Here is a 21908-nt window from a genome sequence, read left to right on the forward strand (position 1 = left end):
ATTCTCAAAGTGTTTCTGTCCCAGTTAATGTGGTTTTTGATTATTCATAACTCAAACCTGCAGATCGACCCACTATGAAGCCAAGTGTTATGTAATGCAAATACATCCAGTTTCACAAGGTTTAATGGTTAGATTGGCAGCCTTATTCCCTGAAGCTTTAACAACAAACTAATGACCTTAAAAATACTGCCTCAAAAATACTAGTGCTCTAGGACACCAGTTCTGAACTACTGCCAGCCACTTGGTCAGTGTGTGGTCTTTCTGCCGTGTGCTTATTTCTGTCTCCCTTGTCCTCGCTGTAGAATCTTTTACTCTGGCAAAGAGCTGCGGCTATCGACTTGATTTAAGCAGAAATGTTTGAAGAAACTGAGTGGGATAAAAAAATCATGCAAGAAAACCTGAACAAAAAGTATGAGAAGAAACCTCATTAAAACTTTGGAGTATAAGTAAAGCTGCTGAAAAAAATCAACTAACACCTCTGTGTGAGCCCACTGGCTTTCTTCTTTAAAATAGGTGGCACAAGGTTAGTCTTAATTCTACAGTGTAAAATACAGGTGATGAGCAAAACTGCAAAATCTATGCAACTATGCCACCTTTTATAAATGGATCACCTGGTAAGATATATATTTAACTTTGTATTCTTCCTGACAACTATCTTATACTGCACTGCTAAATAATTTAGCAGAGACCAACTTCAATCCTGTCAGATCTACGGTACTTGTTTAAGATAAAACCTAAGGCAGCTCTGAGCATCGATGTTAATGACAGAGTGTGAAAAACACAGAGCAGATTCAGGCTACATTCCTGCAATTTTGGCTGGTCTCAGAAGTATTCTACGAAAACATACAGTGTGAGGTAACTGCAGTGTCAGTGTGTGTATTTGCTCATATTATTATTCATGATATTGTGCCTTAAAATCCACAGGAGTATCTGTTCCAAACATCAAGACAACAAGCATGTCAGTTAAAATCCCAGGATCGTTTTCTTTTCTGAGCTGTGTGAGAGAGTAGGTAATTGTTACTGACAGCTGGAGACATGTCAAACTCTGAAAAAAGTCTTTTTATTAACAACAAGGACTGAATCTTCCAAAGTTTGACACCAAAAAACAAAGTTGTTATCAGCTCTGTGTCTGATGCAAAGAGTCGATTCTCTGACAGAAACGTACACCCACACTTGTACTTTCCAATGATACACTCCTTCATTCCTAATGATGTTCTAACATTTACAGCAGTGAAATGATCTATTGTTTTGTTATGAAAGATATGGAGGCATGGAGTTCACTCTACATCACTAACAGAGTGGTTTGAATGCTTAAATTTGGAGGTAAATCTGTAGTCCACTTTGAAACAGCCATCCAGAAATAAAAGAGCACAGCCATATAATAAACAGTTTGCCCTCTGACTGATGAATGTTAAATAAATGTCTTAAATAAACAGCAGTATCCATTTAATGAAATGTGCCTGGAAACTGAAGGTGTTGTTGTCGACCTTATTTACAAGACTCAGATCACAAGTTTTGTCATCACTCAAATGAAAACTTCATCGTGACAAATAAATAGTGGTTGAAAAAAAAGGTTTTGGCTGTACACAATATATTACACAGATAGTATTCACAATCATGATACAAAAAATACATTTATAAAAAATGAATAGCCAACAATTTCCTGGAGTGAAAATTCCACCAGAAATCCTGAAAAGTTTCTTCAGTGAACATCAGCTGCCCAGTCGGGATACAGAAATGATAGACAGTGTCAGAAATTGACTTGGAGAAAGAGGAATTTATAATGTGAAAAGCTTTTCTGCATCAAGACACCTATAGGAAGATAATTAGTGCACTGTTGTCAGCCTTCGACTAATTTTATACCTCAGCAGAGTCAAATCTCTGACTCATCGTTTATGTATCCCAGACCATCCAGACTTGAAATGTTGGCCATAGGTGTGAAGTGGTGCTCCCCGTTCCCTTTGAAGTCAACAGCAGAGTGATTATTATTGGCACTGCAAGGTCTACCAGACTCAGGCCCCAGGAGCTTTATCTCTGAAGTTCTGTTCTGGATGTGCATGTATTCGGCAGACTGCCTTTTCGCCTCGCTCGTGCTGGAACGCTGTGCAAGCTTAAAGCACTCCCAATGCCCTCGATTCCAGATCCAAAATATGACCCCCATTAGGGAGAGGCAAAGCAGTGATAGCAGAGCCACAGCCACCTCCAAACGTGTCACCCTGCCAGTGTCACTTTGATTTTCTGGGGGCGAAGGGTCCTTATTGTCCTGGTCTGGCCCCAGCCCTGGTGCAGCCGTGTTCAGGCTGTGAATAGAGTCTGAGGAATTTGTCACCTCATTGCCAGGAGTGGAGCTGTCGCCCACTCCAGGGCCAGAGGAGAGCTTTAATCGATAAACCACCACAGTTCGGTTGTATGATCTGCCATTTATTTGCTCGACCGAGTCACAGGTGTACAGGCCGGCGTCCGATTCAGTGGCACTCAGGATGAGCAGGCCCCCGCTGTAGATGTAGTATTTGTTGTTGGAGTGAAGTGTTTGGTCAGAGAATCGCCACAGGACCTGTGCCAAGTTGGAGTGGAGCTGGCAAGGCAGCTGGATGTTGTTCTGTGGAACCAGGGTGAAGTCCACAGCTGCTACCGGATCTAAAAAAAAAAACACAAACAGTTGCTTCCCCTGCATACTAATGAAGACTACATCAATGCTGTTTGAAAAAAAACTCTTCCCAGTAACATATGCAAACAACACCATGTAAATTAAAGTACCTGGCTGTGGACATTGCGAGACGTCTCCCTTCTTCAGACTCTGTAATGCGGGATTTGATGAGGATGCCAAGCTGCTGACTGAGGAGCACTGCTGGGTGCTGAAGTCCCAGGCACAGTAAGGATCCCTGGCCAGAATGCAGTCCACACAAGTGTCATAGCGGCTGCAGTTACTGACGGGCATCTGGATCGCACCAAACTCTGAACCTGCATACAGCTGGCCCTATGTTCACACAAACCCAAAGAAATTTAACACACCATGCATTTAGTCTTTATTACCAGTGAAGCTTCTTCACTCCCTGTTGGAGGCAATAAAGTGACAACATATTTAAATTGAAGTATAAATTCATATTGAAGTTTATTGTTCAATATTTGTAACTTTATAGGAGTTACCTTGCTGGATGAGAGGCGCAGAACGGTAATAGGAGCAGGGTTTTCATACAGTTGAACTTCCTCAATGATGAACATTTCTCCAGCATAGTTGACCGCCTTCTGAATGAAGCCGTTTTCTACCAGGAGACAAAAAACAGATCTTATACCCATATAATAAGTGCATTACACAGACACGTGTATTAATCAAAATCCAGGCTTTGACATACCTTTCATGACAAGTTTAGTTTCTTGTATTTCAGTGTGTGAAAATGTTGTCACATATTTTTGTGCAGCATTTAGAGTTTGGCAACATTTGAATAAAACTTAATGACAGTTTTATCAAACTAGACAGACCTACTGAAACAGATTTACTGACTTGTTTAGTGTGTTGATAAATAAAAACTTAATCTTACTTCATTTTATCAAAAAATACAATGCTAATTATGTTATAGCACCAGCACCAGTTCCTGCTTTAATTTATTGTTGTTAAAACTGCACTTATTTTTTTGTATGTATACATACAGTATAAGTATAACATAGTTTACCAGTGCCAATGAACATGACGGCATATCTTTGTCCGTCCAGCGCCAACACACTGTCCACTACAATCCGAGTCAGCAAAGCTCCCTTCTTCAGCAGCAGCGGCCCTCCTGTCAGAGGGCGAACAGCCTCGTCCATGAGGGGACGGTCCCTGATGAACTGGAGGGTTTTGTCAGGCAGGTCCAGAGAGCGATTCATCCCCATTTTACGTGCCAGATTATTGATGCACTGAAATGTAAAAGCTCAATTTAGTGTTTGTGTTTTTAGGATTTGCCTTCTACGCTTTAATATCCAGGATCACATGTGGCTGCAACTAAGTCTTTGGACTCACCGCTCCTGGTCTGGGGACTGGCACCTCTCCAGTGTGCATCACCCACTTGACATGAGATGTCTCCACGGCAACAGGTGTCTTAAACTTGCCTTCATTGAAAATATCTCGAATGGCAGACACATCGTATGCACACACTGCAGATACCTGGGACAGGCTCCTGGAAACACCAAGTCCCACACTTTTAGTCAAACAAACTGACAAATATTTTTGTATTTTATCATTCTTATATCTAGAATTGATCAAAACCTCAACCCTCATATCACATTAAACATAATGAATCGGAGGAATAAATAGTCGTTGAAAGATTTTGTTTTCTTGTTTACTCAATCTGTACACATAAATATTTATTGCAACAAACTTAAAAGGTGATAATTTTATGTCAACAGAGCAACGTGTCAACACCCACCCACGCATAAAAGCATGTTTAAATTCTAAGTACTTACGACTGTGGAGTGAAGACGGCGTAAAAGACACTCTTCCTCCAGTCCTCATGCTTCAGCAGGAAGACATCCTGGACAATGGGGGGCAGGCTGGGTTCAGGGAGGGAACAATCCAGACGAGCTTTCAAGAACGACGTCCATTTCCTCTGCAGTGTCCGCTGGCCGCCCATATCTCCCTAAACGCAGAGACAGAGCGCTTTATCATGTGCAGTTCTGCACATATTACCCATAACAACAACCAGACATGTGTCTGACAGGAAGCATGAGGCCAAACAACAAAGAGCAACTAAACTCATTGCTGCATTTTCGTTTTTAATGTCTTTGAAAATACAGAAGGTGCTGCAGTGACTGTGAGCTGTCATTCTGTTCTTATGATACCTTGCAAACACGGGCCACTCGAGACACTGCGACTTTGCTGTAGAAGTCGTACTCCATGGCATTCTCACTGAAGAACAGGTAAACCTTGTCATCATCACCGTCAGCACTATCAAAACTCTCATCCACAAAGTCCATGTAGACAAAGTTTGGCTCTGAAATCACAAAGTAGAAAATAAGTGCTTCAGTGGAGAGACTGCAGTAAAATCTGAAAACTTTGATCTGCCTCGGTTACATTAAAGGGTATCCACAAATATCAGCTGCATCATGTATGAGCAGTGTGGCAGTTGCTGCAGCTGATGCCTCTAAACTAAGCCAACGATGATGTAAAACTTATTAAAAAAAGTTCAGTTTTTTTGCAGAGTGAACTCACCACTGAGCCAGGAGCTCTTGAACTCAGTGCGGAGAGCCAAGTCCGAGCTGCGCAGAACCACAGGCTCAGAGCCCAAGAAGTTGATGGATGTAGCAGAATACAGGTCATTTCCTGTTGGACAGGAACATGAGAAAAATGAAAAATTCCTGGAAATCATAATTTTTTTAAATGGAACAATATATATATATCACTACTAATGAACTGATGTTTTTCTGCTGTGCATATGTCGAATAAGGTGAGTTGAGTTGAGGTAACAAAGATTCCCTGGAGATACTTGTAATGCATCTGGTGCTCCGGTCTTATAGCTGGTGAAATCTGCTCACAGTTATCATACATCGACTACTTCTGTTGCTGTGCACTTTGAACATTCAGCAGTATTCTGTGCTTTGTTCTCTTTGGCAGCAGCACCTGACTCAAACACTCACCAACCATGAGGGAGGAGTATCTCTGGAAGGGATCAAAAGGACATTTCCCCTTTCCCTCTTCCTGCTTTCCCTCCAGCCTCAGCTGTCCATTAGAAAACGTCTGCCGGAAACACCGGGAGAGAGAGAGGAGAGAAAAAGTTTGAAAAGACCATGTCATTGTGTTCAAACACAGTTTTGGGATGGGAACTGGAACTAGAGGACTTAAGCAGCGCTTGCATGTTTAGTGACAGTTTATAATCAAAGTAAAGAAAAAGTGCAACATGTTTGCAAAAGATTTGAATGTCACAAATTATCATCCCAGCTAGTAAACAAAGGGTGTGTCTACAGAAATAGTATACAAATGTCTCTCTCCATTTGTTACACTATACTTACCATGTAGTCACAGGTGGGGCTAAAAGCATTTGTGCCACACACATAAATTGTAGTTTCGTTCAGTCTGTGCAGGGTTCGGATGTAGTTTCTGCATTCCACCTGCAACAAGATCCAGCCAAGAGAATGCCAAGGTCAGAGCTTTGTTAGTTCAGCCGCAAAAACACCAACATGCCGCATACATACACCGCCTGCGCGGGCTGCCATGGATTGAGCTGCTGACCTATAGGTCAAGGCTGTGTACATGTATATTCTTCTCATGCCTTTATTTGGACATTCGGCATGTAGCTGCAAGCAAAGCACTTCAAAGAGAATTCAGTGTGTTGACTTGAAAGGGAGAAAAAAACGACTCCCATATAAATGATTTACAAATGCAAAGGGATAAACTGCATTGGAGAGTAAATGCTCTCACTCATCCTTTACGGCTTTATCTTTGCCCTAGAAGAAAAAGTCGACGTACATTTTGAAAGACGTTTCACAAACCTCTGCATGTTTTCCTTTGTACGTGCACTCCCTCTGCTTCTCCTCTGTAACTCGCCAATACACCTGCATCAACAGAGAGAAAGAGTCTTGTCAAAGCACGCAGGAACGGGGTCGCAACCCACAGCACGACAGTGGAGCTGTAGCGCATTTACCCTCATACATATCATTGTTTGTGTAACGTCGAGACCAGCCAGTACACTCTCGAAGGGAGTACCTGCTGGCTGGGTCGCTAAGCCCTCTTCAGTTGTGACTGTTATCTGTGTAACGACAATTATGAATCAACAGACCACGATTTAGAGCTCTCACAAGACCTTTATTCATTCCAGTTCTTTATGCAAACGTACGCTGGCTAGAAAGTGTTGACCTGGCTGCTGATGTGAAGCACTTTGTTACACAATCTGATGCGTTTCAAAATACACTGTCTCAAAATGGTGAAAGAGGGCAAAGAAAGATATACAAAGAATCTTGGAAGCATGAGCTGATTGTGACTACAGCTAGTGAAATGTTTCCAAATAGTAAAAGGCAATGAAAGGCTTTGCTTTATAAACCAGTCATTGCCAACCTTGTGAAACCTTGTGAAATACTGGATACTTTCACCTTGTCAGTCTGCTAAAAAATTCTTCATATCTGACATTCGGAGGAAAAAGCTTTGACTGAACTGCTCATAATTCACGTCCACACCTACATAACCTTTGATGTGGGATCACAAATAGACATGACTTCATTCTGAGGCGTTATAAACTAAAAGTTTCGGGAAACCCTGCTGTAAGCCCTGATTAGGCATGAAACGCCCGTCAGTGAGTGGCTTACTGATTATTTTATAAACTGCCCTCGACCACTGAATTAAAATATCATACATTTTTTAATTTTGATCTGCAGTAATAAAAAGTTAATTAATAGCTATTTATCATTCAAAACAGCATTCAAATGTTAATGTCTAAGAGTTCTGTAGGCATGTGTGCCTTTATCAGTTATTTTACAGCAGCATAGAACCAATCAGAAGAAGTGTGTCAGACCTGGATGTTTTGAAAACAGATATATATTTCTTAATGAATCTCTGTTTGGGTTCTTACCGCAGCCTTTTTCACAGAGATGTTGTTGATGTCCAGAGCATATATGGCCTCTCTGGCCCCCAGCAGCACTACTCCCAGGTCGTCTCGCATCAACATGGTGGAGTAGTTGAAGATCCCGTCTTCTCTGAACAACCTCAGCTCATCTAAAACATTCCATCATACAGTATTTCATTTCAACATTTCAGTTGCACAAAGTTGGGAAAATGCTCCAACAGCAAAAACAAAGTAGAAATTTGTTGAAACCACAAAAACCAAGCAGTTAAAATTGCACTACTTATTCATGTATCATGGTTAAAATATTGTAATGCATTCTTAAACGGCTGCATATTCTAGTGTTTTCAAGTCAATAGTCAGTTAATGAGTCAAGAATATGCTAAGACATATAAGTGAAGAGGAACTGAGAATTGTGGACTTACTCTGGTAGGGGACAGTCTTTCGGGGGACACAGTAGTGAGTGTTGAGCGCACTGAATGAAACATGGAGCATCCATCCACAGACGATGCTCAGGGCTGAGAGAAGATACATGGCTCACAATCCAGTTTGACTAAGTGTGGAAGAGCTGCACAGTCCAGCTCTGCCACCAAAGCACCCAATCAGAGACAGAACATGGTCCAGAGTCTCGGTCCAGATGTTGCTGTTGTTACACTGCGGTGTGGTCGCTCTCCCGAACATGTGCCGCTCTGACACAAGTCATTTTTTTTTTCAAAGACCCTCTAAAGGCAGTTCATACGTATGTTCAACCGGGCTTTGTTAAGAGCAGCTCAGCCTGTGTTGGTTCAGTTTGGAGTCGGTGTCCTGCGTAGAAATTATCTATGTCGGCGTTAGCCTCCAGCGCAGCGCTAATGAGCCACTTCGGTCCTCTCTGGAAGGAGGAGCAGAAGCCATGCTGCCCGCCTACTGCTGAACAGTGCTGGAGGAGATCATCTTCATGATGGCAACCTCTAAGAGAGAAATGAAAACATCTATGCATTAATAATTAAAGAGATCCGTGACACGAAAAGACTGACTTTAATGCTAATAGTGGAAATGATGTATACATTTAAAGATGGACTAAATGGATGATATATCTGCTTCAAAAAGGAGGACAGCAGCTGGTTTGACTCCTGAACTGTATTTCTTTCCACCTTTTATCTGCTGAACATCTCATCAGTCATGAATAATAATTATTATTGTTATAACAGACATAGAGCAATTTAAAAAAGTTGATCTCCACTCTTCCTCTAACCCTGTCTCATAAAAAGAAAACTCTATGTAATCTCATATAATTACCAACAACAAAATCTGAGCAGCAAATTTATAGTAAACAAAAATTAAAAGAGAGACTCCAGATGTTCATTCACATCTTTTACAAGAGAACCAACCATAAGATAATCCTGCCTTTTCGGGGGAGCAATCAAGCTTCTTGAGTTTCACATAACGATATCTCAACTTTCAGTGCAGAGTATTTTTAATGAGTTACTTCCACAAACACTGAATCGCAAAATTTAAATATAATCTTATTGTTCCATCAGAGGACTAAGGCCATTTAAAGTCACAGATATGAAAAGTCATCAGAGTAAACCTCACAGAGGAAACTGATGTCAAGTAAAATACTGCAGAGCGCCCCGCTGCCCACAAACCCCCCACTCTCTCTTCCTCCTCCACTCTGTGTCTTCCTGTCCTCCTCCCTGATAAGAACCTGCTTCCTCTGGACTCAGTGGGGTTCATGCAGCAGAGGGGATCAGTTCAGGTTTGGGCATGCATGCAGATCACAATAATTCACTGCCTTAACACTCCATCCCTACCCTGGGATTCATGCTGAATTGAGACTTACCACTTCTTCGGCGAGTTTCTTTCTGTTTTGACTAACTGAGCAGCGCGGCCTCATTCAAAATTCATCAAGGCACTTTTCCTCAGAATAACACACAAAGCATACTTAAGAGCAAACTCGCAAGGTAAAAACTATACTCTTATCTTTTCGGTGCACACCGCTCAAAAGCAGCCGCACAACACAGCTGCTTTGCAACAGTTATTTAGATTTTCCCTCGCAGAGAGAGAAATACAGCAGATTTCACAGAGGTGCATCCTTTGAAACGCACACCGCAGAGTCGTCGCCTGTTGACAGAAAATGACAGCTTCCAAATTCCCTGGAGAGAAAGCCAGGCGCTCGCTCCCCTGTGCCTCTGAACAACCTCAGTTTTCAATGTGCGTTTTGCAACAAACCACCATGCTCCCTCCTTGGTGTTACTTGACACAGCGTGGCGAGCTGCTGCATGTATAGGGCTGCTCATCTGTTGTTAGAGCGCCAACGTCTTGCATACTTTTGCCCTCAGGCTGTGAGGGGGGTTGGGTGGTGTGTGTGAGTGTATGTTGAGGGTTAAACCTGAATGCAATGACTGCAGGTTGTTTCTCACAGAGTTTGACAGATTCTTCCAAACAGTGCAGACAGCCAGGTATGGCTAAAACAATAAGAGAGCACGCAGCAGTTGTCCCTCTTGTCTCTTCCTGTGTTTATCCATGGTCACACTCACTCACACTCACACACTGACATGTGAGGACAGGGTGGGTGTGTGTAGGGGGGATGGGGGTTTAAGTACACAAGTTAACATTATTTTAGTCTTTCTTGCATTTGACGGACAAAACTTAAAGCTGCTTTAATTAATTATTTATTGGCCCTTTGGGGGCGTTATAAACAGCTGAAAACATTGACATATTACCTCCTCAACTCTTTCTTTAAATGTATTATGGTGGCCATTTTAGCAACTGAATACCACATCCACAGACCAAGAGCAACATTACCCTTCATTTGGAGTCGTGTGTCTGGCCACCTGATGACAACAGGTCAAATATTTACTCTTCTGTACGTTCATTCATGTGTTCACTAACTATACCAGGAAAACTGTAGCTCTGTAGCCCCCAAAAACTACCTGCTAGTTGCTAATTTTGTCTGTCTCTCATTTGGTCCTGAACTGGATGCGTCAAGTCGATTTATCAGGGCTTCATTTCCCTGAAATAAAAAAGAAACCTGCAGTAACTGCCAACCAAAACAATGAGCTAAAAGTATTTAAAAGACGCTTTAAAACTTTCCGTAGAGCTGAGGGAATTTACAGAGTACAGTTAGTTACTACAAGCTGCCCCTTTCTAATTATGAATGATAAAATCTATTGTAAATTTGAAAAAAATATATTGATTGGTGTTGCTATAAAGCAAAAAAGAAGAACTTCCAGTTTGTGTGGATTTTGGACCCTTGAAAAGGGGATAGTCTTATCTCTTTGCTGATCTGTGCCTGCATGTGTTTTTTCTGACGAAGACTCATTTAGCTTCCGTTAACAGACGTCTCACTCACAATGATTTTTTCCGTGGAAAATGTAAACAAAGGCTGTTAAAAGCCTTGTTAAAAATTACTCTATGGAAATGGTTCACCTTTTCTCTGATGGTCTTGTTTGCTTTTGCAGGTCATATCAAGGCGTTAGTATCAAATTCAGTCTGTTTAATAACCAGCTACAAAAATCCTCACAGGAGCTTTAAGATTTTAATAAAAGCTCAAATCCATGATAATGCATAATATAATGGTTCTTCTGGATTGTCAGAAAATCAGATATCTATGTTCAGGGTCTTCATGTGCTGCTTGCTTTGTTGTTTTGAACTAGTCATAGTCTGTTTTACCCCTTGACTGATGGAAGAAGGCGTCAAAACTCATTGCAAAAATTGATTTACAGTATAATTTAAAGTGGATTATGACCCTTTATTAATGATAAACCTTTATTACTAGTAAGTTATTAAAAAGGGTCATGGAATTCACCATGTTGTTGATAACAGATACTTACATTTTTGTGAATGATTGATAAACCATTAGAGTTTATGGTTATAGCACTTCCCCTTGGGTAAAGGGGTTGTTTTTAAAGACTGGGTTGAAATCTAGTTATCTCTATGGATCATAGGGGAGCAACGCTGATTCATGCGCATTATAATAGAATATTCATGAACAACATCTGAAACACCTTGTTGTCTTTGTTTCTCTTTTAAGTCCACATTAAAAAGGACTGTGTGTATGTAAATACAGAAACCACACAGTCAGTGACAGGGAGGACGAACATCCTAACACTACAGCAGAATACAAGTGTGTGACTAAACTGGTTCCTTTACAACTCTGTAAGTCCAGATGTAAATGTGTAAATGCATTTCCTACATGTACCTTTATGCTGAGCAAAAATCCTAAATTGGTTTGCACTGTGGCTGCCGGTGGGTTTTACTCATCATAGTTGTAGAGTGTGAACAACTGGAAGTTCAAAGGCTGCACATGAACCAGCACAATGGGCTGAAGAAGCCCTACAGCTGTATCTCCAGACACTCCAACCACATGAAGCACCAGGATATTTATAGTCTGTTCAGAAGCCTCCATGATTTTTACAAAACTCCACCATGGATTCTCACTACGACTACGTGCTGCGTTCAAAGTCAAACTCCTAAACAGCAGCGTCTGAAACCTGCACAGACAAGCACACTGCTGTCATCACCGTGACTCATAACAAATCCAAATCCAAAAAGCTGTGTGAACAGTCGAACAGCTGGAGCGAGCCGTGACAGTGAAGGCCTCTGGTTTAGTGTGCTGCATTTGCATTACGCTGTGCTGTGCTGTGCTGTGCTGTGCTGTGCTGTATGGGCGAGGCCTCCTCTGGCTCTAACTGATTTACCTGTGTGGCTGACTAACTGCTCCACAGGTTTGAGTCACTGGCTGCCTGTTTTCCTGCCTGTCTCTCTCTCTCTCTGTCCGCCAGTCAGTGCAAGATGAGGAGCCCCCTGGCAGGCCGGCTGGTGAGCTGGCTGTGATAGAGTTCCATCACGGGGGCCTAAACAGGAAACCGGTTGTGGGAGGGTGTTAACCTTTGACACTCCTTGTGTCACAGACTCTGTTGTGAAACACTCACTGGAAAACACACCCCAGTTCAGCACCAGGTTATATTTTTGCAAGCTCAGATGGCTAAAAACAAACCGTTCTTTTCATCATAATGACAGTAGCTTGCCACCTTTTGTTTTGGCATACAGGAGGGTTGTAATTAGCTGAAAAACAATACTTTAAAAACATGCTGTGCATACAGTTTTCAAGCCTTTCATGTCACATATCATTAGGCTAATGGATAACTAACAGTCAAAGCACATACCACAAAAATAAAGATTTTAAGCAACAACGAAATGACAATAACCTGTTCAATAGGATTGTTGCCTCTGCTCTGACAAATGACTTGTCATTGATTAGAAGTCTGGTTGCACACTTAAACACACGCAAACACAGAAGAAAACACAGACACACACACCCAGGCAAGTCTCAGCAGGAGCTGGGGCACAAAAGGAAAACACGAAGAGCTGAACACTTCGCCTGCTCCGCCTGTGTTGTGTGACAAGTTCACTGACAGACGGGAACACCCAAGACAACAAAACGTGGTGAGCAATTTAGATTGAAAATCAAACCAAAGAACTGATTTTATGAAAGTGTCTGTTCTGTATTCACCTTCACAGATTCAATAACAGGGCTGCAACATACAATCATTTCAATGTAATGTTATTCTACTATCTTCTTGATTAATCCATTAAAGTGCTAAATAAGCAGCTTTCAAACTATTTAATTTGGAAGTCCAAATAGAAAAGTTGGTTATTATTTAGCTTTTGGAGGCCTTCAAAGGTTGCTCATTAAAAACATTCAGGGTTGCGCAGTTCCATTGAATTATAGGCTATATGTTAATATACATTAAAGCATAAAGGAAACCTACATCATCTCCAGCTTTGACCACACAGTGCTGTTGTGAGCTGACCCCACTGAGCTGCAGTGTGACAGCTAAAATTGAGCAATCCCTTGAGCAAGTGCACTGACAGCATTTATATATCCTCAGCTCGCTCGGCCACACTCACATATCATGTGCTATAATTTTCTCTATCCGCAGAGCTGCACACGTTTAAATATCAAGTTAACCGCATTGACTTGAATTCAGCTGACAAAATGCAAACAGAGACATATTCGGATTTCTGTTAATTATTTATGTATCTGTATAGATTTCAGCTCTGTATATATAGAGAAAATGCAAATTATCAGAATATAGCAAGAAAAGGGCTGTTTTATGCTTTATTTGATTTACAAGAAGGTGTTTAAACTAAATAATGAGTCATTGGTTATCACTAGAGAACTCTCTGTAGGCTTATTTAAGATGAATTAATGTTTGGCTCGTGGTTTAAAGCGGTTCCTCAAAAGATTTAACTACATAACCACTGCTGAGACACTTGTCCTAATATTGCACCCACGACCCCACAAGTTTATCTCGTGTATCTAATGTTCCTGTCTGTCTGCATGGAAGTGTTTGCACGACAGCACTTACACGCAGATCCCACTACTGCTTAGTCTAGCTTTCGGCTGCTATTATTAGATTAGGATATCCCATAATCTTAGATAAGACAGAGAAGTTACACCTCTCAGCCCCACAGGTTGCCAAATCCAATTCCCAGAAGCAGCCCGTGGAAAAAGAAGAAACCTGCTGGGACGAAGCGGCGAACAAACAAGTCGGTAAGTCAGAAGAGTGGGTCATGTCGTTGGTATCAGACTTACCAGGAATTGTCAGCATCTACATGAGGAACCGTTGAGACTGCTGCTGTTTTTCTGGTCTGGGATCCGGCTCGACGCGCTCTGCTCCACCTGTAACGTTCACTCCACATCTAATTCCTGCAGGGAGCGATTATCTGGCAGCTCTCCGCGGTAGGCAGTGCCTGGTCATGTGACTTTTGACTGTACCTTTCTTCAAAAAAACACTTTCTTACTTTGCAGCCAATAAGAGGTGACCGCAAAACAATAGTAACGTTCCCGTGATTTGGACGACTCTTGTTTTATTTGGATGTGTATCAATCACACGTTGAAATAATATAATACATATTAAACCAGGTGGACCCTTAAAATATCATATACTAACAGTGAATATATGCTACAACAAACTGCACAGCAAAAAAATCAGTACCTGGGTATTTAATATAAACTCTATTACAATAAGCACACACACAAAAGCATTTCAATTCAATAACTTCACAGTCTAAAGCAGTCTACAATCATTTTGGTTATTTACAGTACAGAGGCTACTGTTGGCATTTTTAGACACTATCGGGTGTTGAAATACAAGTACATAAAAAAATATTATCCACCGTCTGCCATCTAGTGGCTGATCATTGTAAGTAAACAGGAAACACCTGAGTAGACATACACAGGCTAAAATAAGATACAAATTAACACTTGAAGTGAAAGGCTTAAGTTTTATCCCCCGAGAAATTATGATATAAAATGAAAACCAAAATAATAATTAAAAAAATCATTCAAATATCACTGCAGTGAGTTTATTTTAGTTAAATCTGAGAGGGGGGCTGATTCAGTGATTTGTGAGGTCCATGTCTTCTTCACCGTCTCTGTTTCCGCTTGCCGTGCTCGTATCTCCCGGCACGACTCGGGTCCCGGAGGTTTTGGGAGGCGGAGACCTTCTTCAGGTTCTCTCCCGGCGTCCCAGGACGAGGTGAGGGCTGTTTTTGGGCCACAGGACGAGTGTTTGCATAGATGGGATCTGCTTCTGCATTCAAAAGCAAAAACAGGATGAGTTTCAGTTGTTAGGCCAAAAACCCTGTAATACAGTATATTAGACCACTACACTGAGGTTATAGTGCAAAACAATATATATTGTTATGATACAATATCGTTTGTCTGTTTGACCTGGGTAGTTTTAATCGACTTTTTGTAATGCTTTTTGGCCAAATCTCCCTCACAGAATAAGTTAACCCCCTTTTAAAGACCAAATCGGCCTACTGGGGATAAAATGTTCTCCCAGCACTGAAAAATTATTTTAAAGACGATAAAATGTGTGGTTCTGTTTAAAATTGGAAAAACACTGCCCTTTGACACTTTGAATTTGTTTTCATTCTTTTTCTTTGGCATATAATTATGCAAACTAAAGACTTTAAAATGGAGGAAAATTGTCATTATATATCTTATATAAGGACTAAGTACATTCATTAATCTGCAGGTACATCATTTCCATCAAGAAATTTGCTAATATGCAAGTCAGCTGAAATGTATGTATTTACTTTTTCCCTCAGACATGCAGACATATTACATTCAAAAACCCAAACAGTGATGTTAAATGATTATTATTATTATTATCATTATTATTATTATTACATAGCCAGCTGAAAAGTATCTATCATATAAATACCTGTTTGAACAAAAGTCCAATTATGAGTTCCTTATCACATTATGCAATTTAAAGTAATTATACTCTCATAATAAGACTAGTAATTATTATATTATTATATAACTGTTTGAGGAATACTCCTGTGGCTCTGCAAATCTGATATTTGTGCTTTAAATACACAATTTTGTAGTATTATGCAACCTATGCAGGCAGCATGTCTGCCCTACTTCAAACTCTGCTCCATCCTTTAAGGCAAACCAGCTCACAGGCCTACTTAATGACATATCTTTGTGTCTCCATGCATGTAGGAAAGGTTGTGAATGATGGCCGAAATATTTTGCACAATGATAAATATCATCAGAAAAGCAGAAGTGACCATTTTGATCACCAGACTTATTCAGTGCATTATGGGATAACTATAGATAATGTTACATATACAGTTACTTCTGTGTTAACATGCACTTACAAGATTGAAACTGAAAGTGATGATTATATTCATTTTCCATCCTGTCCATCCATTAATTTATTATTGCATTAATAGGTGAAATGTCTTAGCTTACATCTTCTAATGTATTTTGTGTCCGGTCCACAGTGCAACACTTAAAGGTATTCATATTACAATGATTTAAAAACAGAGAAAAGCAGCAAAATGTCACGTAGCAGAACCTGCAACCTGTGAATGATGTAGTTTGAGTTGGTGATTTAAACTAATGATCCACTTTCAAAATAGTTGCTATCTGTTAGAAAATAATTGACTTATAGTTGAACTGAACTGAAAAAAAAAAGCAATGGGAAAATTTGGGGGAACATTTTTTTGTGCAATGGTTAATACAAAATGTATATAAATGTTTTTTGTATGCAAATTCCTGCAAGCTCTTAAGAATTCTCAGGTAAAATAGTCATTATTCCAGGCAAAGTGGTAAAAGTGGTGGGATGGTGCGGTGTGGGTGGATCTTTCAGCTTTACTTCTGCAGATGTATTTTTTCGGTATTGGTCACCTAACACTTTGTCCCACTTGCACTGAGCTCTGCCTGCATGATTAGGTTTTTCTCATTAAGGGCTTTGGTCTGCTTTAAATTAGAAAAAAAATCTTTACTCAACCACATGGAGAAGGCAGGCAGCCTCGTTGTTCTACTTTGACGCTATGCTTCTCTCAAGCTTTGCTGTTTAACCACACAAACCACCTGCTAACCTAGTGTGCATCCAGCGGACATGAGTTCAGCAGATACGACTACCTGCTGCCTGAGCAGTGCTTCCTCTCTCATTTCACTTCTATTAAAAAGTTTAACATAAAAATTAAAAAAATCAGTCGGGCCCTCATTTCTTATCATTAGCACAAATCTTTGCACAATGAACCAGCGGTATTGATTCAGAGTCTTGTGAAATGAATCTTGTGAAGAGTGGTTGCCTCTTTGTGTCGTGCCTGTTTTTTCTCAGAGCCTTTACTCCAGTCCTGCAACTTCTCTCGCCTAAACAGATCTTATCTACTATCTATAGATGTTGTTTACTTTCGTGTCAGTAGATCTAGATGATTATCTCAACCTTCAAACTGAGAAGCCAGATTGTTACCTCTGCGTCCACGGTATCTCCTTCTCATCCAGATGCAGATGACCAGCAGGACAAACAGGATGAAAGCAGACACCCCCAACAACATCCACAGCCACCAGTCCACAAGCTGGACGCTGCCTGTTGGAGGCAGAGTTACTGTAAGAGAAAAACTATCAATTTATCGGAGTATGTAAGTAAGCAAGTGTGTGCAAACATGATCCACTTATTAATGATCACAATTTACTTAATTCCAAGTACAGAAAATGTATCTTTTAACAGTTAACCTCGGTCAATCAATCAATCCATTACTTTTTATTTATATAGCACCAAAACATGACAAAAGCTTTCTCAGTCAGTTTACAAAAAGAGCAGGTCTACTACGTACTCTTTGTTATATTATTTACATTGACCCATCATGAATCCACCATGAGCAAGTACAACAGTGGCCAGTACAAACTTTAAACAGGCAGAAACCTTGAGTAGAACCAGACTCATGGTGAACAGTCATCTGCTGCGACCGGATGGGCAAAGAAAGTGGAGGAGAGGGAGAGGCAGAAAGAGAGAGATGGAGACAGACAGGGCGTCTTAACATTTGCCACTGCACACGATTTAGGCTCATGTTAAATGGTTTAAACTGTATTCACTTAACATATCTGTGAATGGACCATTTTACTGTATATGTGAATGAACACAATGTGTGCATTGAACTTCACACCTCACAAAAGACGCTCTGAATTAGTGTTGAGCTGTCAAACCTGATGTCTCATCACCTCTATAAGTGGACCAATGACATCAGCATTTGTCCATTCAGAGCAACATCCACCGGAAAGTGCTCACCACTACCAGAATAGCAGCCCCAACTGTACATGGTGCATTATTCTTCATAAGAGCTCGGGTTTGGTATGAATACACACGCACACACCTTGCTTACCCGTAACTATGGGTAGCGACGGGTACGTTGTATGTTCCATGCTCTTCGCTGTCATGAAGGAAACAAAGTGTTACTATAAGAAGCATGAATTTAGTCACAGCAAGTACAACATGAGTATATGAATCCCTTCATTAGGCAACTTTATGGCAACACTAAATTTTCTTGTACCTCCATTCAGCCTGTATCAGCAGCATATAAACATGTAATAAATGTTTTATAAGTCATTATAGTGTAGTTGTAAGCAGAAGATTTTATTATAGTTTTTCTCAGTTGCTTTGGCTCAATTCAGTTGAAGTCATCAAAACAATATGTGAAATATTAACATTTCTCAATCTTTGCAAATGTTTTATAAGACAAATGACCAAAGACAATTGTCTTCAAATTGAACACATACTACTTGTATATGTCTTTGTAATCAAAATAAATGCTGTTTCTTTCCAGTGTAATAGTTTTAGTCTCAAAAATGTGTTAATTAATTTGATTGTGTAGGTCATGTCATGCAGACAAGTCTATCTAATATTCAAAATCTGCAGAGAGGCATGGATTTGCATTGTTATGGAGTGGCTGTTCTGTCTGCTAAAGTGATACATTCATTGTCAGGTGTGGCCAAACAGATGTGAGAGACAGAGACTTTAGTATGTTACAGTAGAATATACTTCAGAATCAGAATAGGGGTTTATTCTCAGGTTTACACATACAAGGAATTTGTTTTGGTGATTTTTGGTGCAGAAAAAATAACACATAAAAATAAGTAAAAGGGACAAACCAATGCACACTAACACACCGAGACAGCCATCCACAGCGCCATCTTGGATTTCCGCTGAATACTGTATTATCAGTTCCTTTTTGTATTGGCTGCTCTCTGTACGCCTCCCTGTCTGTCTCTCTGTCTGACTGACTGTCAGTGTGTCTCTATTCATCTCTCTCTGCCTGTCTCTCCCTTCATCCCACTTTCTCGGCTCATCCACTCGCAGCAGATGGCTGTTCACCACGAGTCTGGTTCTCCTCGAAGTTTCTGCATGTTTTTTTGTTGGTTTTTTTTTAAGATCTTTTTTTTCTTTTGCTTACACCTTTATTGATATGACAGCTGAAGAAAGACAGGAAATGTGAGGCGGAGAGAGTGGGGGATGACATCCACCAAATGACCAAATGACTGTGGCCTCTGTAGCTACAAGGGCCGCTTGCTCTACCAACTGAGCTAAAGCAGCCCCCGAGGTTTCTGCCTGTTAAAAGGAGGTTTTTAGTTGCTATTGTTGGCAAGTTTTTGCTTATGAGGGATTAACTTTAGGTGTCTCTAAAAAATACAACAAAAAGCACAGTGTAGACCTGCAATATATAAAGTCTTTTGAGATAACTTGTGTTATGTTTTGGCGCTATATAAATTAAAAATGATGGATTGAATTGATCGATAGATTAGGCCGATTGCTTCCACTGTATAAGTTGGTAATGACGGGCTACATGTATTGGCTCAGAGCAGTGCTGTGTAAATGTTCTGTGTTGTACTATTTTGTATTGCAGAAAAAACAATTTCTTTCCTCAGATGACATGCATATCTGCATTACATGCTCCTTTTTAAGAATTGAAATCAGCATCTGAGGAGTTTCCCCTTTGATACACAACAGTATTCAATAAGGTACAGAACAACAGCACTTTGGTACAGTGGGAATTGACTGTTAGGTTGAGGTTCAATATAACTATTGTGTTTTTCTGCATGTAAGAGCTGTTTAAAGAAATGCGTCTTCAGTTCTGAGAACTTAAAAATGCTTTGAAAACTTCGCCAAAGCAATGAGAAAATCTGGGGGTAATTAGAGTAAAGTGTCGCTTTAGAAGATTCAAGTAATACTTACCAAAAATGACTTCTGTCCCATTGCTGTTTTCATTCAAGAAGTCGGGAATCTCTGCTGTGACTTTGCAAAAGTACCATCCACTCTGTGCCGCTGTAGCATTTAATAAAGTGTATTGTAACACTCTCTCTTCACTCTGGATCCCTCCATTCTTCATGTCCTGATTTTTGTTATAAACCATGGTGGAGGTATTTGTAAATCTGAAAAAGATCCTCTCAGATATTTTGTGTGAGACATTGAATGAAGATCCAGAAGGGTTGAAATACAAAAACACACGAAATCTATCATGTTTTTCTGTAGTCAAACTGCAGCGCAAAGTTGGGGAGGAACCAGAGGGAAGGACCACTCTTCTCTGTGTTTTATCCAGAATCACAGGATCCTGAGCTGATATCACCATCACTGCTACTACAGACAGACAGACAGACAGACAGACAGACAGACAGATTTAATTGAAATAAAATTTAGTGTTATACTTTGCTCATTGTGCAGAAGCCTAACTACAAGCCTGGGACATTTAGTTGAATATCAAGTCTTACCTGTAAGTAACAACAGTGTCGACTCTTTCCGCCACATTTCCATTTTATCATGTGCGAGGTGGTCTTGTTCTCAGACTCATCCTGTCTCGGCTAGCTGCACATATGACAGAGCTAGATGCAAAAACCTGAGTGCGTGGGTGGGAGGAGGAGGGTTTTTTTTCATGTTTTACAGTACTGTGAGAATAGGCTGCCTTTACTGAGTTGTGGAGTTTATAAGAACAACAACATATAATGGAAAATAGTGTAGGCTTTCAAACAGACAAGAGAGATTCCTTACCAAACACTTTGACACAATTGCTTTTGATCAGAAGGCATCAAAGCGGTGTGCTTGTGCTCCCTCCCTCATAAAAAGGCACACCCTGCTGTAGACACACTTCTTTAACTTTGTGGCAGACAACAAGTTCTTTAGTTGGATAAACATGCATATACTGACTTCATGAATACCATCACATTAAAGAAAAGGCACACGAGGGGTTTGTGAAACCATTGTGGGTTTGGGTGCAAGGGTGCTAAAACGCACTTCACCTCGTCCCCACAATGACTAGAAGAGGAGTGCTTGGCTTCCGGTGTCAAGACACAACTAAGTGTGAAGAACTTTCTGATTCCAACTCCAACCACAACCTACATGATAAATTGTAGGAGAGACAACTGAGATAAAAGATGATTAAATAATGCCCAACCACAGCCTGGTTCTGCTCAAGGTGGGATTTTTTGGTCTAAATGAATAAATTAGTAAATAAATGATATAAAATACAGTTTAGACCTGCCCTGAGGTAACATCTGTCATGATTCTGACATAAAGAGGAACTATAAAAACACTAAAATCGAAAATCAATTCATGTGATTGAACAGTGAAAAAAAGGAGACTTCATGCAGAAAATGATACAACTTCAGAAAGATCAACCTTTAGAACTTAATTTGCTCAAAGAGACTGAAAGTAGGTCCTGCCTGCGCAGTAAGCAGAGATATGATCGCAAATCTTTGGTGAAAAGTGGGGCAGTTGCTTATACAGATTTGAGTGTGCGCTTACCTTCACTGTTGAAGACGGATCTTGTTAATGCTGAATAGTGTGTGTGTTCTCACTCTGTATGTGTAACTTGTAACATTTTGCTTTACTTTTGTATAGCATGAATAAAAGGGAAACATTGTATTTTAAAACATTGAGCTAACAGTCACTTGGCTACAGCATGCTCTACACTTTCAGAATGATCCTGTCTGTCTGTCATACTAACTGCTGAAAAATGTAAAAGTGATATTTGTGTCATGCAGATGCTACTGTAGGTATCGCCAGGAAACTGGCTGTTTCCCCAGCGAATACTACC

General features: G+C 40.4%; 2 protein-coding genes across 4 annotated transcripts; both read right to left on the reverse strand.

Moving 5' to 3' along the window:
* Positions 1-1039: 1039 nt before the first annotated feature.
* Positions 1040-14197, reverse strand: LOC138607127 (semaphorin-4E). Its single transcript, XM_069679691.1, has 14 exons — positions 14110-14197; positions 7952-8476; positions 7536-7678; positions 6463-6525; positions 5983-6081; positions 5611-5710; positions 5186-5296; positions 4816-4967; positions 4441-4613; positions 3998-4154; positions 3672-3894; positions 3148-3263; positions 2758-2977; positions 1040-2637 (listed from the first exon to the last, which is right to left on the reverse strand). Exons 2-14 carry the CDS (start codon positions 8058-8060, stop codon positions 1874-1876), a joined length of 2430 nt encoding a protein of 809 aa, XP_069535792.1. The 5' UTR covers positions 8061-8476; positions 14110-14197; the 3' UTR covers positions 1040-1873.
* Positions 14198-14387: 190 nt separating this feature from the next.
* Positions 14388-20676, reverse strand: LOC138607878 (T-cell-specific surface glycoprotein CD28 homolog). Of its 3 annotated transcripts, XM_069680533.1 has the most exons (5): positions 20587-20676; positions 20054-20455; positions 18198-18254; positions 17297-17431; positions 14388-15109 (listed from the first exon to the last, which is right to left on the reverse strand). In XM_069680533.1, the coding sequence occupies exons 1-5, from the start codon at positions 20627-20629 to the stop codon at positions 14943-14945; spliced, it is 804 nt and encodes a 267-aa protein (XP_069536634.1). In that variant the 5' UTR covers positions 20630-20676; the 3' UTR covers positions 14388-14942. The 3 variants fall into 3 exon arrangements, with proteins under 3 accessions (XP_069536634.1, XP_069536636.1, XP_069536635.1); XM_069680535.1 differs by lacking the exon at positions 18198-18254 and having other exon boundaries at positions 17297-17413; XM_069680534.1 differs by lacking the exon at positions 18198-18254.
* Positions 20677-21908: the final 1232 nt, after the last annotated feature.

The sequence above is a fragment of the Semicossyphus pulcher genome, unplaced genomic scaffold, assembly GCF_022749685.1.
Source record: "Semicossyphus pulcher isolate SPU_LCO1_2020_fin unplaced genomic scaffold, fSemPul1.0.p SCAF_4, whole genome shotgun sequence".
In the NCBI taxonomy this organism is placed as follows: Eukaryota; Metazoa; Chordata; class Actinopteri; order Labriformes; family Labridae; genus Semicossyphus; species Semicossyphus pulcher.